General features: G+C 44.0%; 1 protein-coding gene across 1 annotated transcript in view; it reads left to right on the forward strand.

The window, feature by feature from the left end:
- Positions 1-17,604, forward strand: part of LOC147420899 (transducin family protein / WD-40 repeat family protein) — a 74,138-nt gene that overhangs the window by 31,659 nt on the left and 24,875 nt on the right. Inside the window, exons 2-19 of the mRNA XM_086504318.1 lie at positions 8,514-8,842; positions 8,960-9,063; positions 9,158-9,226; positions 10,090-10,150; positions 10,349-10,488; positions 10,609-10,798; positions 10,867-10,928; positions 11,040-11,128; positions 11,205-11,277; positions 11,586-11,645; positions 11,822-11,968; positions 13,181-13,222; positions 13,317-13,369; positions 13,469-13,555; positions 13,632-13,797; positions 13,971-14,048; positions 14,129-14,259; positions 15,030-15,106. Coding sequence (XP_086360444.1) covers positions 8,514-8,842; positions 8,960-9,063; positions 9,158-9,226; positions 10,090-10,150; positions 10,349-10,488; positions 10,609-10,798; positions 10,867-10,928; positions 11,040-11,128; positions 11,205-11,277; positions 11,586-11,645; positions 11,822-11,968; positions 13,181-13,222; positions 13,317-13,369; positions 13,469-13,555; positions 13,632-13,797; positions 13,971-14,048; positions 14,129-14,259; positions 15,030-15,106 — 1,958 coding nt within the window. The remainder of the gene's footprint in view (positions 1-8,513; positions 8,843-8,959; positions 9,064-9,157; positions 9,227-10,089; positions 10,151-10,348; positions 10,489-10,608; positions 10,799-10,866; positions 10,929-11,039; positions 11,129-11,204; positions 11,278-11,585; positions 11,646-11,821; positions 11,969-13,180; positions 13,223-13,316; positions 13,370-13,468; positions 13,556-13,631; positions 13,798-13,970; positions 14,049-14,128; positions 14,260-15,029; positions 15,107-17,604) is intronic.

Below are 17,604 nucleotides of genomic sequence, written 5' to 3' on the forward strand. Positions count from 1 at the left end.
TGCTCTGCAAAGTGAGCCCTAAACCGCTTATTTAAAGATTACAAGGGATGCCCGAAAGCAGAGCCCCAAAAGCTTTCAGAACAAAAGCAAAATTTCTCTCTCTCTCTCTCTCTCTCTCTCTCTCTCTCTCTCTTAGAGTAAAAATAAAGCAATCAATTTTTCTCTCTCCTTGCCCATGGGTAGAGAAAAGCAGCCCAATTTGCGTCGCTTGCTGGCCTTTTTTTCTGCCGTGAATCCCGCCGCAATTTCCGGAATCTGTACTGCTTGCCACGTGGCATTTCAGCCGCCTGTTTTAGGGTTTTCAGCCACATTAGGGTTACAGCCAGCAGTTAGGGTTAGGGTTTCCAGAAATTAGGGTTTTCAGGAATTAGGGTTTTGCTCTTGGTAGCCACGTAATCACTTTGTGACAGTTCATCATTTAACTCTTTCAAATAGATCGAGTAAACAAACAGACTAGTAAACAAACAGACTGGATTTCATTAATTTTGAAACAGCTGAAGCCGATATAATAGGGACACATCATCAAGTACAATTTTTCGGCCCTTTTCATTTGTCATTGTCGCTTTCTTCGCCCGATAATCGACCACGGCGTTGTTCTTATGGTACCAAGGGACTCCAAGGATCCAAGGAGGACATCACAACCTTCCAAGGGCATTATGTAGAAGTCCTCGTGCCCCAAATACCCATGACAATGCAACCAAAGTTTGCCAATGACAGGTGTAATGGCTATGTTCCGTCCGGGTGCTTCTAGAACTGCCTCTGCTTGTGGTCCTATCCGATTGGGTGTAATCTCGAGCCATACCGCCAATTCAGGTGAAATGAAGTTGGTCGTGGCTCCTCCATCAAAGAAAATTAAGGCTTCTTGATCTTTCACTTTGCCCCAAGCTCGGCAAAGTTTTGTACTTTCATCAATCGTGCTTAAGTTGATACCCATGCAATCTGGAACCAATCCTGCTTTCATCTTGCCTTTTCTGCCACGTTTCTCAGCGAGTCAGCTGCTGTCGAACTCTCTGGCTTGTCTTCATTCTGTTCTTGCTGTGCCCTTTTTAGGGTACTTCGCGGAGACGTGCCCATGTTCCCGCATCCAAAAGACTTCCCCTCTTTGATGTAGTTGGCCCTCTCTCGAAGAGTGAGCCGGGGTCGTGAATCCTAGTCTTTCTTTTCTTGGGAACTCTCTCTCTTTCTACTTTCATTATTAGAAGTTTGTTGGGTTCTCTGAGTCAAGATCTCATCAGTGGGGTAAGTCAAATTGCCCGAATGTATCGCAAAACCCCGTTTCGCATGACCCATCAATTCTTGAATAGAATTTGACTTTTGTTCCAAGCTGTAGTCTTGGATCTCTGTAGGAAGTCCGCAGCAAAACCACTCCATCTGTTCTTTAAACGAGACCTTCTTAAATGAAGAGGCTGGTAGAAAAGAGCTCCAAAATCTCTCGCAATAAGCGTCCAGAGAATCTCCCTTGGTCATCCGAAGATGATTCCAAGCAGTTCGTATATCTTGTTCGTATTTTAATCATCTGCTTTGTTGCCTCGTCAACCAATTGTCGACGTTCCATCTCTTCAATCTCGAACTGAGTAGGCCGAGGTGGGCTGTACTCTTCCTCTGATTGCTCATGAGAATCTTCTTCGTGATCTCCTCCCGCATTCGTAGATGCAGAAGAAGTCGACTATTTCTTGTTGGAATCCATAAGTCTCGCGAGAAAAGGATCGGATTTCCTGGTAGAAGAGAAATCGGCCGTGCTCTGATACCACTGTAACAGCCTTGGACAGTGGACACCCCAAGTCAAGATTCTACTGCGACACAACAGAGATTCACTTCAAAACAGTTCACAAAATTGACACGCCCCGGCGTAGTTCCGTGGCCAGAGGTATTGGCCCCAAAGAATGGCGCCCCTTTCGGTATTTCTTTTTGTATAGTCTGTGTTTAAAGTACATGAGAGCGGGTTAGGTGCTCACCCTCAAACTCTGCGTCCAGATGTTTTGATAAGTGAAGCCCGGCCTGCTTATTTATAAGTACAAGGGATGACTCAATCGGTCAGTCCATTGCCCGATGCCAATGCTGAAAGTCAGTCATTGGATGAGATTACTGAGAGTGTGAAGCTTCGGCTAAGCAAGGCTCAGGAGTCTTATTCACGGCAGGCTAACAAGGTGTCCTAAGTGGTCTTTCAGAATATATGGTCCCATTCCTGTCATCAAAAAGATCAATGAGGTTTCTATGAAATTACAATTACCTAACTCATGGTCAATGCACAACGTTTTCCATGTTTCTTGGTTGAAAGTGTTTCAGGGTACACCTCCACAGGACATTTCCAAAGAAGAAGAACCAGAGATCATTGATGAAGTTGAAGTCATGGAACCGGAGCAGATCTTGTTGCATCGGTTTCACCATGGCTCAAAGAAGCAAGTCAGACAGTATTTTTTGAAGATCAAGGATCGAGGAACCCACGAGGCAATGTGGGTCGATGAAGAATTTTTCAAATATTATCCAGAGTTGTTGGCGGACTACAAGAAAGCCATGCAGCTCGGTACTAGTACCTCACTTTAAAAAGGAGGGGATGTACGTGCACATCTAACCCTATGTGCATGTGGACAAGCTATCTTAGGTCTAGGGTTCAGGTTAGCCTAGGAAGCGTTCTGGACACACTTCTGCCATAGTCTAGTGTGAGTCTTAGCGTAGCACCTAGCCTGACACTTTGTGAGCCTCTAGCAAGACGTGCATGCCCAGGCCAGTCATAGTTGCATACCCTCTCTTGCACAATACAGTCATTTCAGCATGAGCATTTTCCAAAGCATATAACCCTTTATGCAAAAGTACACATTTTTCACCTATTATTTAATAAGTGACTTTTGTTGGAAAAGTAGGTAGGGCAAATTGCTAAAGAGCTATAAAAGAAACCATTGGGCACTCAGTAGAAGCAGGACACAGAAGGGCAGGCCCCCGCAGGAGAGTCGGCAGGCACCCATAGGTCCCAACGTTTTCTCAAGATCAGCCCAGCGTTTCAGCCACTACCACCAGCATTTTCAGTTTTCAGCCTTAGCCTCGCGAGAACCCGCATCCTTTGGTTATAGATCCTCGCCAGATTCCCCATCTAGTATCAAATCAGCCTAGCTTTCCAGAATTCACTAGATTAGCCCTAGCGTTTTCTAGACTTGCAGATTGATCAGCGTTTTCAGTTTTCAGCTTTCCGCATCAGCCAAACCAGCCAGCATTTTCATTTTTCAGCCCTTTCCATTTGCAGATCAGCCCTTAGCCTCGCAAACCTCCACCTCGGTAGCAGATCCTCGCCGCGTTGCAGAATTCAGCCAGCGTTTCAGAATTCAGCAGATCAGTCCTTTCATTTTCAGATTTCAGCCCGTCCTCGTCGTCGTCCTCATAGTTGTCGACATCGTGGGAAAGTCCATTGCATCTAGATTATTGTATCAGATTTGTGCAATCTATAGCATAGACCTCTCTCGCCATAGAGAGGGGGGCCCTTGGAGGAGGGATTGAGAACCGTCTGGTGTCGTATCTCTCTCTCTCTCTCTCTCTCTCTCTCTCTCTCTCTCTCTCTCTCTCTCTCTGTCTCAACACTTTCATTCACAGGAGCATTCACTTGTTTGTGATCATTGCACACTCTCTCTAAAGGAAACGGAAGGCTTTTCCTTCCGAAAGTAAAAGGAACCCTTGAGCACAGTTTGGAGCACTTATCTTGAGCAATATCAACATTCACTTCCGTTGCACCTTACATATAAGGACCCCTAACCCCCATTGTAATAATGATCTAATTAATTGCCAATTGTGCTGGTTTGGAAAATCTCTCTTTCAGTCACAAGACGGGCACCACGTGCCAATAGAAAAGAACAGACTGAACAGACTTTTAGCACTTCAATAACAACTGAACTGAAAGAGAGAGACGACACGTGACACGGAGTGGCGGAACTCCACCCCAGAGAGTATTGGCCCCAAACCTTGGCGCCCCTTTCGGTATTTCTTTATATCGCATCAACACAGTATAAGTCGGTACTCTAGACTCTGCACCTTCTCAAGGAAGCATGCCAGAGAATGAGCCCTAACCTCATATTTAAAGGCCCTTGGCCTGAAAAGCAATTACAGTGAAAAGCCTTCAAAACTCAAAAGCTTTTGGTTCAAAAAGCAATGCCAAAAGCTGCGAGCGTAATTTATGGAAATCCGTACAGCTGCCACATCATCACCCAACGCAAAGCGAAAATCCGTACAGCCTGCCACGTCATCATGCTAGCGCAATTTTCGAAAATCTACCACGTCATCAGGTTTTCCTCTGTGTGTGGGTCCTGGTTTATTTTAATCCTTTATGTCACTTGGGGCCCCATCGGACGGGGTCCCTGTAAGTTGGTAGGACTTCTTCTTCTGTTACTTGTTCTTCTTAGGGTTTAGGCCACTCGACCGGCATCTGCAAGTCGGCTCCCTTCTTCAAGGCTTTGACACGTCATCAATTTGTGACATCTCCTTTTCCCAAAAGAGAGTAATCGTCCGCGATTACAGCATATCTGCAAAACAACTCAAGTTAGCTCAAAAATTTCCGAGGGACATTCCGAGGGACAATCGGTTTGCTCTTTTTGTTAAGGAGTTAGCTTCTCCTTTCGTGCAGATTGGAACTCTTGATATTCCGGCGTAGTAAAATTAGTCATCACACCCAGACCGCATTGATCTTCCACGGGTGTCTTGATGCACTAAAATTACATACCCAAGCAATCTCATCCAATTAGGAATATTCAGTGGTTGGCACATCACACTGCAACACAAATATGCACATATGCATGTTACAAGACATAGAAACATAAAGCCGCCGATGAACACTCCTCCCGCATAACCTAACAAGGTCAGGGCCGGGAGATATTCAACTACTCCCTCATCACTCCTCCCGTATAACCTAAAAAGGTTTAGGCCATGAGATATAGAGGCCTTTTACAACCAGACGCCCCCCAGACTACAGCCTGCGTCGTTTGGAGGTGCTGAGAGTAACCACTGCTCAGACTTCTTAATACTCCCCCGTAAATAACCATGCAGGTCTGGGCCGTGAGTAACAACAACAATACTCCCCCTGTAAATAACCACAAGGGTCCGGGCCATGAGTAAAAAAAAACAGCACTTTTCAATCATTCGATACTCTCCCCGCAAATAACCACTAGGGTCCAGGCCATAAGTATGAACACGCATTCTCAAACAGAATTTCTCACTACTCCACTCGGGAGTAAAATCACCAATCGTTGAAACTAGTATTAAAACCAAAGTCAAGCAATTCAAATCAGCACCAAGATAGGTTCAAAACAGATACCATCCATTTCAAACAAATTCCAAATAGGATCACCAAACAAGTTCTCAAACAGATTTCAAACTTAAAAAGCAATTTCGACATCAGTCGAGCTGGAAAAGTCAAATGACTTTCCATCTTGAAACCTGCACTAAAAAATTAGGGTTAGGTTCATTCCATAGGGTCGTAGCCGAGCACAGCATGATCCATCAGCTTTTGGAGAGAGAGTGTTTTCGTTGGCGGCGATGGTAGTCCCAAGATAGCAATCGCACTGGATCTCCAAGGTTCATCTGCTCGTGAAGAGACATCTACTGAGAGATGTTGAGAAATTTCAAGCTATAATCTACTAGGGTTTCATGGCAAGCATTCAGGATACCCCACTCTGCCAGAAGTTGCACTCCGAAGGAAGATGTCAGAAACCATATAACTTCGGGCAAATTTTTTTTCTTGAAAGCTTGCCAAGTCCTTGGAAGTGTGCGGCTTGGTAGCTATAGACTTCTGTATGGTACTGTCTCTGAGAAAAACAGCAACTTGAAACAAATCTTGGATCCTTCTCTTGCAAGTGATCTTAATGGCTTATGCCCTGTAAGACATGAGCGGTGAAGACGGGAGCGATGAAGTAAGGGTGGGAGTGGCTAATAAGTCCAAGGTCGGAGCACGAAGCTAAAATTTCCAATGAACTTTAAAAGTGCGATCTTGCTCTGTCTGCTCTTTGGTAGGATCGGTATGCTTTCAGAAAAGCACATGCCTGATGCTCTGATACCACTGTCACAAGACAGGCACCACGTGCCAATAGAAAAGAACAGACTTTTAGCACTTCAATAACAACTGAACAGAAAGAGAGAGACGACACGCGACACGGAGTGGCGAAATTCCACTTCAATAACAACTGAACTGAAAGAGAGAGACGACACGCGACACGGAGTGGCGAAATTCCACCCCAGAGAGTATTGGCCCCAAACCTTGGCGCCCCTTTCGGTATTTCTTTATATTGCATCAACACAGTACAAGCCGGTACTTCAGACTCTTCACCTTCTCAAGGAAGCATGCCAGAGAATGAGCCCTAACCTCATATTTAAAGGCCCTTGGCCTGAAAAGCAGTTACAGTGAAAAGCCTTCAAAACTCAAAAGCTTCTGGTCCAAAAAGCAATGTCAAAAGCTGCTAGCGTAATTTATGGAAATCAATACAGTTGCCACATCATCAGCCATCGCAAAACACGGAAATCCGTACAGCCTGCTACGTCATCATGCCAGCGCAATTTTTGAAAATCTGCCACGTCATCAGTTTTTCCTGTCTGTGTGGGTCTTGCTTTATTTTAATCCTTTATGTCACTTGGGGCCCCATTGGACGGGGTCCTCGTAAGTTGGTAGGACTTCTTCTGTTACTTGTTCTTCTTAGGGTTTAGGCCCCTCGGCCGGCATCTGCAAGTCGGCTCCCTTCTTCAAGGCTTTGACACGTCAGCAATTTGTGACACTTTCTCTCTCGTGCATTCTCTCTCTATCTCTACGCTTCTGCATTGTCTACTTTGACACTACTAGGGTGATTGGTCGGACATACACTAAGTGATCAGTTGTGTCTCACTTGTCATAAACTGCCCTTTAAAATCAAAGCAATTGTTCTCAATTGTGGTTATCAAGCGACAGAGAGAAGACCCCAAGGCCAGTCTTTGGATGCGATCGCTCATCCAAACCCATTTGGGGAGCCACCGAAGTGAATAGTTACTAGTTTGACGGAAGCATGCCATTGATCATACTAGGTCATCAGTCATTCATTCATATTTATAGAGATATTCATATAGCAAAAAGTAACATAATTCATTGTTCATGGCCTCAATCCTTTGATGCTGGAACTTGTTTGGAAGTTTTCCTTGCTCCTAGATTTGCTGTCAGACTCATGTCCAACAATATTTCCTTGTATTTCTGTCTATATGTAATCTTTTATCTCTAGCATCGAGCTTGCAGTGTTACTTGTAAAACCAAGGCATGCCCGATAAAGCATCACACCGTGCTAGCTCCATAACGTAGAAGTCCACCAGATTTTTAAATCCTTGTACCAAAACTCGAACAATTCCAATCCAAGGGGTTGATGGTATGCAAGATCCATTTGCCATCTATACTTCCCTTTTGCATATTTGTCAATATCCAAGCTATCAAGGAACTGTGGGTAGATGAAGTTTTGCATGGATTCGTGCATACTTTTGTACTAGTCTGCTTTTGATGGTGTATGGAAAACCATGGTTTGGAGATGTTGTAAATCTCCTTATGTCTCACCAAGTCTTGTTCCAAAATTTTTCTTCGATAATCACTTCAGTTCTTAGCCTGGTATGTATGAGCTGCAACTTCGACTGTCTTTGAGATACTTTGCCTTTACCAATAAATTCACGGTGAATTTCCGTTGCTTTGAGGATTTTTACTAGTAATACACACATGCTTATATCAGCGTTAGTTTGATGTAAAAAACAATACGATCAACACAATCTGGAAAGTCATCAAGTACTGTTCATATCTTTTCAGTATGCAGAGAGCTGAAAGAGCATGGAAGTGGTTCAAGCTTTAACAGAACTTACATTTTCAGCACACTTGCCCGACATAAATTTGTTCTTTTTTTGCGTGTGTGCCAGTTGTGTCAAGTATTTAACTGCTAAATGTAAATCACATGCTCATAATTCTTTATGTAGAAAGAAGGGAATACAATAGGATGCTTCAATGATGAACAAGAACAGTGTTCTCCACAAATACCCCAGTATAACATGCAGATGTGCATTAGTCTAAGATATGGCAGTTGTATCAAGTACTTGACTGCTGACTGTAAGCCACATGCGGGATAACCCTCTTCACAAAAAGAAGGGAGCACATTAGGATCTTTCATATGATACACAGGGTCATGATTGTCCAAGATAATATACTGATTAGCATTTCACTTTGCTGAATTTATACGTCATATATACTTGTGTAAGCTGCACCTTTTCTCTGTTCCAGTGATTAGTATTTTCTCTTGTACTGAAACTCGATTCCTAATGCATTTGAGAACATGCTACAAAGGTTACTGTAATGGGATCATGGGTCACGCTCGAAGAATATTTATTGGTGAAAATACTGGTATCAATATCTTCTCTCAAAAAGTAGCTCTACGTCACATAACCCTGCTTCAAGAGAGGCTGTAAAAAGAAAATTTCTGGGTATGATAGCAATCAGTATTTCTTTCGTTAGAGAAAACTGAGAAATCAACTATTGATATGGACAGGTTCGTGGAATTGGAGTCTGTGGAGAGGGCAAGTTTGCCACAGGCTCTCGTGACCGTACAGTGCGTCTATGGGGGCCAGATGATCAGAACAACTATGCACTGGAGAAAACAATGATTGGACACACAAGCTTTGTTGGTCCTGTTGTGTGGATTTCACCAAATGATCAATTACCTGCAGGTGGACTCGCTTCAGGAGGATTGGACACACTTGTTATTGTCTGGAACGTACAAGATTCCAAGCCAATACACACTTTACATGGGCACGAATCTCAAGTGACCAGTCTTGTGGTGGATGCGGAGGGTGACATTTTGTCTGCTTCACAAGACTGGTATTTTCTCAATGCCATTGCAGAAATGGTTCAAACTTTGGGCAAGTTGACTGCTAACTCTGAGCTGAGCATCTGCATGCCCTTGCAATTGTCGTTGCTAATATATGCACAGTGCAGGAGTGTTCGAAGATGGAGAAAGGGTCAATGTGTGGAGGTTCTGAAAGGACATCAAGGACCTGTTCAAGCAGTCTTGATACTTCCCTCAGGCGAAATGATTACAGGTATTGCAAAATGCGAACATTTTTTCCAGCTTTGCATGTTGATGGTTTTGAAGGTTTTTGCAAAATTAAAATCTTTGAAAATGGTTATCTGCAGGTTCGAGCGACTGTACAGTGAAAGTGTGGAGAGGTTCAAAATGTATCCAGACTTTTTTAGGGCATTCTGGTATGTGTGGTTTGTGCCTGAATTCTTATGTGGTTTCGTTTTGATGCTGTACTTGAAAATGGTACTTCTCCCACTTCTTTTTGCCTTCGCATGTGGTCTTGTTTCACCTCCACGTCCCTTGCCTTGATCTTCATCCGGTAAATTCGTGATGGTTTTGGAGGAGGCTCATGGGCCAATCATGATGGGATTCCTTGTGACCAGTGACCAGAAGGATTTGGCTGTCAGAGTTGTAATGACTTTTGGTTGTTTTAGAGACGTTTGTTTGGCGAACTAAGAAGCTTACCTCATTGAGCTATGCATTTTACACCTTTGGCATGGCCAAAGGTTCCTAGTTATCCTTCTGTATGAATATAAATTGGTGGTTTGTTGTGTCTTTTAAGATCTTACAAAAAATGGCCCTGGATGCAGCTCCAAAATTTTTCTAAGCTTAGTTTGTCCAAGTGACATTTTTATTCTCTGTTTGCCTTGAGCATTTAAAGATGAAGTTTATTACAATCAAGTAGTAGTTGCATTAACAGAAAATCTTAAGTTCACGAAAAAGCCACCATAGGGCAAATGAAGCAAAGAAATATCCTCATGCAATTCAGTTTTGTAACGAAGAGTTTTACCCAAGCATGCTTTCAAAGTCATCTAAATCCTGACATTGGTTGCACATTGTGAGCTTGTTTTTTTGTGTGGTGTAAGTTCTTGATAACACAGCCATTGGTTTATGGCAAGGCCAGTTGCAATTCATGTGTATGAACTCGCTGCTGCCTTTCTCCACAAATCGGACAAACATGACTATGCTTAATCAACGATGTGACTTCCACATCATTAAAAGCACATGTGATGGTTTTTCTCTTCTTACTTGTTGTCTTCCACAGATACTGTCCGAGGACTTGCATTCATGCCGAATGTTGGAATTCTCTCTGCTTCTCATGACGGGTATGACTAGTGTGACGTAGAGGATTAAGTTGGTAGATCCGAGTTGTTTTGAGCTTGAAAATAGCTTGTATGTTTTATTTATTTTCAATTGTAGGTACAGATATAGATTTTCATTTTCTTTTGGAAATTGAAAATTGTCTTTCGTTGGCCATTTGCCATGCTTTAACATAACTTGTATCTTGGTTTTGTTTGTTTCAGGTCTGTCAGGTTATGGTCTGTGAATGGAGATGCTCTTCTTGAAATGATTGGGCACACTGCTATTGTCTATTGTGTTGCTGCAAACTCATCAGGGGATGTGGCCTCTGGAAGCGAGGACTGCTTTGCAAAAATCTGGAAAAGTACTTTTTCTCTTTATCAACCTTATTGGTTCGTTGTTCGCATTTGCAGGACGTTGCTTTTTAAAATATACAGCTTCAATTGTAAAATCCATATGTTAAATTAAAACTTTGGATCACTAGATGGAACATGCTGCCAAAGCATACAGCATCCAGGCTGTGTCTGGGATGTAAAGTTTCTTCCTACTGGTGATCTTGTCACGGCTTGCTCTGATGGAGTTGTACGTGTATGGACTAAGGATCCTTCACGACATGCCTCAGTAGAGGAGATGGAGGCGTATGAAGCTCACCTTTCTGCTTGGAGAACCCAAACGTAAGTTAAGTGCTTGGAGCCAGCTTTAAGGATGCTTGGATACAGTTTGACATTAAATTTTCATGCAGAAAGATGGTGGGTGGAGTAAAAATACAAGATCTACCAGGCAGGGACGCTCTCTTGCAGCCAGGTTGAGCTGCCAAATTGCATTTTTTTCTTTTGGATTGTGGCAGTCCTACGGTGCAATATACATCAAAAGTGATACATGCTATGTTCTGGTTCTGCTTTTTGATTTTACCAGGAACTAAAAATGGTCAAACAAAAGTTATCAGAGAAGGAGACAATGGTGTTGCATACAGTTGGAATGCAAAAGAATACAACTGGGACAAGGTATTTGCGTATTTCATGTTTTTTCCGTTGTCTTTATTATTGTGCTGAGGTATTAACATCTTTAAAATGGTTTTAGATTGGAGAAGTTGTTGATGGGCCTGGCAATTTTGAAGGCAGACCATCACTCAATGGGCAACAGTATGATTTTGGTACGCTATCTCATGTCTGCACAATGTGCTGAAGGATTTCTGAATGACATTAGCAGTTATAATTCTAGATGGTTGGGGAACTGGATGCTTGTCTTGTACAATCTTTGTGTTTTTTTTGGGTCATATATTGGATACTTTTACCGGCTTCTGTCAGACATGTTGACACACATTGATAGGACGTTTTTGCTATGCTTATGTTGTGTGTGTGTGTGTGATCCACAACCCTCAGAAACAAAGTTTGCATGGTGTGTATGCACACATGCATGTAAATAAAATGCTTTTGTGCTGGAATCTTTTCTATTTTGTAGTGTTCGATGTTGATATTGAAGATGGAGCACCTGTACGAAAGCTGCCTTATAATCGAGGAGGTACATGTCCTCTTTTTCCCCCCCCCAGTTTTGTGTCGATTTTGGTGATCATAAAACAGGCTTTTCTTACAATAGCGCTCAAGCTGTTGTGTTAAGTTCTTGCACTTTATAGTTTATTTCATTTTGCTGAGAGCATGCAGTTAGTTGTAAACTTCAATGATTGGAACCTGTGGCAGATAATCCTTACACAGTTGCTGATCAATGGCTGCTACATGAAGATCTTCCATTGACATATCGACAGCAAGTGGTTGAGTTTATTTTGCAGAATACAGGACAGAATGTCCCTGTTGTTGATACGTCTTTTTCAGATCCTTACACCGGAGGCAAGCTATTTTTTTCCTTCCACATTTTGATCTGTCCTCAAAATTTGCATCGCATTGTATGGTGTTATCTCCATGGCAATATCTTTCTTTGTGTTCCTCATTCTGTACACAGGTTGTTTTGAGCAAATGCATTTCATGAAGTAAATATTTAGGTGTTTGATGTTATCAAAGGCTATGTTATTCCGTAAAAGCTCTGTTCAATGGTCTAGGGACCCTGGGTATGACCCTTAAGAGTGCCAAGGGACATCCTGCCGGACTGAACGAGACAGGAAAACTCTGGCCTCTAATTGTGACAGCACTGGAAGCAGTACGAAACAATGCAGTTACTTAGTATGCCATGGCAAGCTCCTAATTACATTGCCATGAATTCAAGAATATGCTGAAATTAGAGTACACTTGTGAAGGACATGCTACATCATTGAGTACATGTTAGGATGTATATCTGGTGGAGGTGATAGGAAACATGGTAAAAGTTTACCATCTATGAGACCATTACCTTGGATTTTGAAGATTTTATGTGATGTCCTCGTCATAGGAGAGGCGATCTAGTCTAGGACACCGATCATGGCTGGGGGTTTAGTGTCAACGACATCTGTATGAACATGGCCAGTGTGATGGGTGACCCATACAAGGAGGTCAATGCTTCAATTGTGAGGACGACCACCACCGATTGCTTCCGAGGGGGGAACTCTGCCCCTCTGTGTCTTGACTCTCAATTGTTATTTTTGAAGTTCAGTCTGCTGCTTTCAGTTAAGCTGTGGTGTTGTTGCAGTATTTTACCACCTTGTTAAGGGACCAGCCAGTCCTCAGCAGAACAAGTGGACATCCTCCATCTGCAGGGGCAATTTGCAAAAAGCCCCACTGACTGCTCAACATCACGAATGCAAGCTGCAGACATCGAATAATCTCCTTCCTATCTTAAAAATTTGAAACATGAAGTAAAACAGGGAAAGAAACACAACCCCCAAAAGCGATCAACCGGGCTTGGGCGATCTGAGAAAGAGTAGATAAAGGATGTAGACGGAGAATAGTACAATGTTGGAGCACCAAAGAAAGTACTTATTAAATTTAATCGTTTGTTGTAGACATTTTCTGCTTGAGGCAGCTTGCTTGATCGTTTCAAGGGGATAATTGATTTTGTTCCCCCAATCAAAGGAATATTAGAACAACAATAAATCTAATTCATGGTTACTTATCATTTTCTATAAGCAGGAAATGCATATGTTCCACAACAACAGCCTTCCTGGATGAATGGTATCAAACTTTTTACGTCTAAGCATTACCTTGGAGCATAACAAATCTTTTGTCAACATTGATGCAATCTTGTTATTTGCCTTATCGTGGGCAGGTCCATCCATTTCGAATGCACCCCAATCTCACACATTGAAGCATCTTCCTAAGGTTACCTTTCTAATGCTGTGATTTTAGTTTTTGAGTTAGCTGTTCAGAAATCACAAATCAGTTTAGGCTGCACCGTGGAAGCTGTGATTTTGTTTGCAGAAAGGTATGCTTTTGTTCGATTCTGCTCAATTTGATGGGATTATCAAGAAACTGGAGACATTCAATTCATCTCTGGCAGCTGATGAGGTATATGGAAGTCTCTTGGCTGAAGAGATGCTTTCCTCAACCAAACCATTCTAAAATCATGGCATTTTTCTTGCAGGGTACAAAAGGGCTTGCCCTAAATGAGGAGGAACTAAAGAATTTGCATGCGACAGTCTCAATATTGAAAGATGAAACACATTATCATACAAGCAATTTAACGGATGACAGTCTTTTGCCGCTGCAGAAGTTGCTTTTGGCATGGCCATCATCTCTACTGTTTCCAGGTGAAGTATGGAACTTGTAGCTTTGTGAAAGATTTACCTTTAGGGCACCGAAAACATTGCTGCAAATGTCTGTGTATGCATGTGTGCCTTCTGAGATTAGAGAATCTGCTTGGGACATCCAAGGGGTAATACTTGAACATTGACGGCAATAACGTGACCCATTGCTGTGACAGTGATTGATATTTTAAGAATGGTTCTTCTTCATCCAAAAGGGGCTGATTTGTGCGCACAATATGCAGAGAGTGGAAAAGGTACTTTTACTAATCAGATGTTTTCTTTTGTTCTCATCATAATCTTACTGAGCTTATCTCTACAATATCTCTTATTGCAGACATTTTAAAACGTTGTCTACAGAGAGCATGTGAGCCTCCTGATGCTAATCAGCTGATGGGCATACGTGCTGCAGTCAACTGCTTCAGGCATTCCATTCTCAAAAAATGGGTTTCTAGCAGTCGCAGTGAGGTTGGTGGTTTAGTTGGATTCCCCTTTTCTTATTGGTCAGCATTTTGTCAAGGTGCAACCCCATACGAGGCTAGGGAGGGCAAGAGGTGAAATGTTATTTATGCTACAAACCTGCAGACATTGAGTTTAACCAGAGAACGCTTCTAAACATTGATGAAAGCTATCTTGTATCACTGTTATAGTGGTTGCATGTAAACTTAAAGGGAAAGAAGAGAAAGAGACCTGAACAGATGTTTGTCATCAATGCAATCAAGGCGATATATCTGTCTAAACCACACTTACACAGCGCTTAAAAAAATGAGCGCCGTCACAACTTTTTTTTTCTTATCATGTCACTGGATTCGTCTGGGGGACTGCTGGCATTTACTACGACTCAACTACCATGGCTCAACTGTGTTAGCAATGTTGTTCTGAGATGAGATACATGACATAATTATACTGCTTGTACATGTGCATAAAAGCTGTAGATATGTGAACAATTCCTTGGTGTTAGTGTCTGGTATATCCGTGTGCATGCATGCCGGCGAGTGCGATGACATCTGCGGTAACGCCATATTGTTCAATTGGCACGGCGTTTGTGGATCTGTTGGCTTTATAGTTTGTTAAATGAAGAATGTTAAGTGTACTTCTAGTGATTTTGGCATGTTCTTGCATATACCTATGTATTTTAATAGATGACTGAGTGGTGGACTTGCTTTTTTGCAGTTTCATAAAGTTCAGTGCTCTGTGCTGAAGGATTTACTGAAGTTTTTTGATTGAATGTAATGCAGATCTTGGATCTTTTTGCAGACTGCCATATGTCAACTAAACAAAACATTCGTATTGCGTACTCCACGCTACTGCTGAAGTAAAGTCCTTTTCTTTTGTATGTATGTTTGTATGATTGTTGTTCAAATTTTTGTACAGTTTTACCTTCCTTACCTCAGTGCTTACAAAAATGAGGACAATGTCTCATACTTATCCCAACAATGACTTTATGATTTTTTTTTTTTCCGAGAAAAAGATCCTTCTATTAGTTAATAAAAACTGCCCATAGGGCTACAACCACCTCTGCCAGAGAGGGCTACAACAAGCATGATGGGGAGACTCTCCCAATGAAAAAAAAGCATATATACAATGAGGCTAAATCAAGAGATGGGAGGAGGGAAGAGCCACACAGGTGGACAGTAGTGCCATCTGAGCACCCCCTGGACTATGGTGTAGAAAGGCCCAGGGCGCCAGAGTCCAAGGAAAGCCTCGCGGCGCTCCCGCATGCGGTCGGAGCTGACTTGTAGTCCCTCAAGCTGTCCTCTGAGAGTATGGATCAGCTCTAGCCAAAAGTCACGAACAGTCTCTGCTGGTGGCACAGGGCGAGCCTCAAAGATGCGGAAACAGCGGGCTCGCCAGATGAACCAAAGTGTCAGGCCACTGATGAGCTCCCAACACTCCTCTCTCTCACTGCACCACTCCTGTGGAGTAAGCTTTGTAGCAGGTTGGAGTGTAGGTCGCCCCCCTTGCATCACTATCATCCTGCTGGTGGAAGATAGCTCAAACTGAAGTGCCGGGCCCGTGAGGGTGGACCAGGCCGCTGCCCCCCAAGTGTACTGTCGAGCCGTGGAGAGAGCAGGCATCAGCCGAAGAACTCGTAGCCACACCTGCTGGGCCGAGGGACAGTCTCAAAGACAGTGACGCTGACTCTCCACCAAATGGTCACAAGCTGCACATGTGGCCGAGAGACCACTATGCACTAGCCAGCTCCCTACTTCTGTGGCTCTATGTGCGACCAACCACTGAAACAAGGTGACTCGCCTCGGCTGTCTGGAGTCCCACAACCTCTCCCAAAAGTCTGCCAAGAACTCGACTGTGAGACCCTCCTCCTGCCAATGACGTGCTACAGCGGGGAGGGCCTCTCTCTGTGCTGCTAGTATATGACGTCCCAGTCGAACAATGTACTGGAAGAACGGGACTCCTAGGTGGTCTGCAGAAGAGAAGGGGTCCCTCCATAGCCACTCACCAGGATCCCACTGTACTCGTGCCAGCGGAAACACTCCCAAGCCCATAGCCTCCAATGTCCTGTCTCAAGGACTGCTGGGTCAGGGTCGATGATGAGGTCCTCCCACAGATGCCCACTACTCGGATCCTCTGAAAACAGCACTCTGCTACCTGCGGGGCCTCTACTGCAACTCGCTGTAGTCGTCCCCCACCCTGAAGCTCGAAGAATAGGGCTGAGACAGACTCTGAGCATGCACTGACTGAAATGAGAACCTCCAGTCGTGTGAAGGCTCCCATCCACCGGGGTGCTACTGGCTCGAGAGGCGTGAGCCACTCAGCTGGAACCGACTCTGAGATGTCCTTACACATGCTCTGCACCCCTCTCATGCCCTGTAGCTGGAAACCCTGCACCTCCTCTGACAAACCTGTGAACTCTAGCCAGTCACCTAGAGAGCGCGTTGGAGCTGCTGCCATGGGACCCCAAGAAACATGAGGCCGACTACCAACCAAGTGGCCTCTCTGAGTGCTAACCATGGGGTTCCACACGAGGGGCTGCCGTAGGCGCTCCTCCGTGCACGTCGGCTGTCTCTGCTCCAGACCACGCCGTAAGAGCTCCAAAGATCGAAGCAAACTCACAGCGAAGCGGTCCTCCAGTCTCCTGCTCAAACCAACTCGGCGCAACTCTGTAAAGATCCATCTGGTTGAAGGTTGCCAAGGGCCTCCTGACTGAGGACCCTGGCACGAAGCCTCTGCAGCAAGAACTCCTTCCAGGGCTCCTCCCCTGGAAGAAGTCCTTTGACTACGAACTTCCCAAGAAGGGCTTTGCTCTGCTGTGCTGGATCAATGATCCCAAGCCCTCCTTGAGAACAAGGAAGTGTGATGACCGACCAAGCCACCTTGGCTCGGGCAATCTGAGTGTCACGACCTGACCAAAGGAAGTTCCTGATCAGCCTCTCTACCTTGCTGATACAAGAACTCCAGAAGATCCAGCAAGAAGTGATGTACCACATAGTCGCCAACAACACCTGGTTGGCAACTACTACTCTACCAGCGAGCGAATGTGACAACTACTAGTCGTACTGAGCTCCAATGTAAGAGCTTTCTCCTGATGGACAGGAGAAGAGGAGCAATCTGCTGCTCGGGGGACAAGTCCAAACCAACCTGACAACCCAAGTACCGAACTGCAATCCTTGGGGGAATCCACCTGAAACCCTTTCCTGGCATCCAATCTGGCACAGGAGCACTGCCAATCGAGAAAGCCACTTGTCTTTCTCCAGTTGATCACTGCACCCGATGCACAACAGAAGGTCTCCAAAGCCTGCTCACATCTGTGCAGATTGGCCTCCTGGCCCTCTAAGTACAAGGCTGAGTCAT

The sequence above is a fragment of the Adiantum capillus-veneris genome, chromosome 28 (assembly GCF_014529385.1).
Source record: "Adiantum capillus-veneris isolate H3 chromosome 28, ASM1452938v2, whole genome shotgun sequence".
Taxonomy (NCBI): Eukaryota; Viridiplantae; Streptophyta; class Polypodiopsida; order Polypodiales; family Pteridaceae; genus Adiantum; species Adiantum capillus-veneris.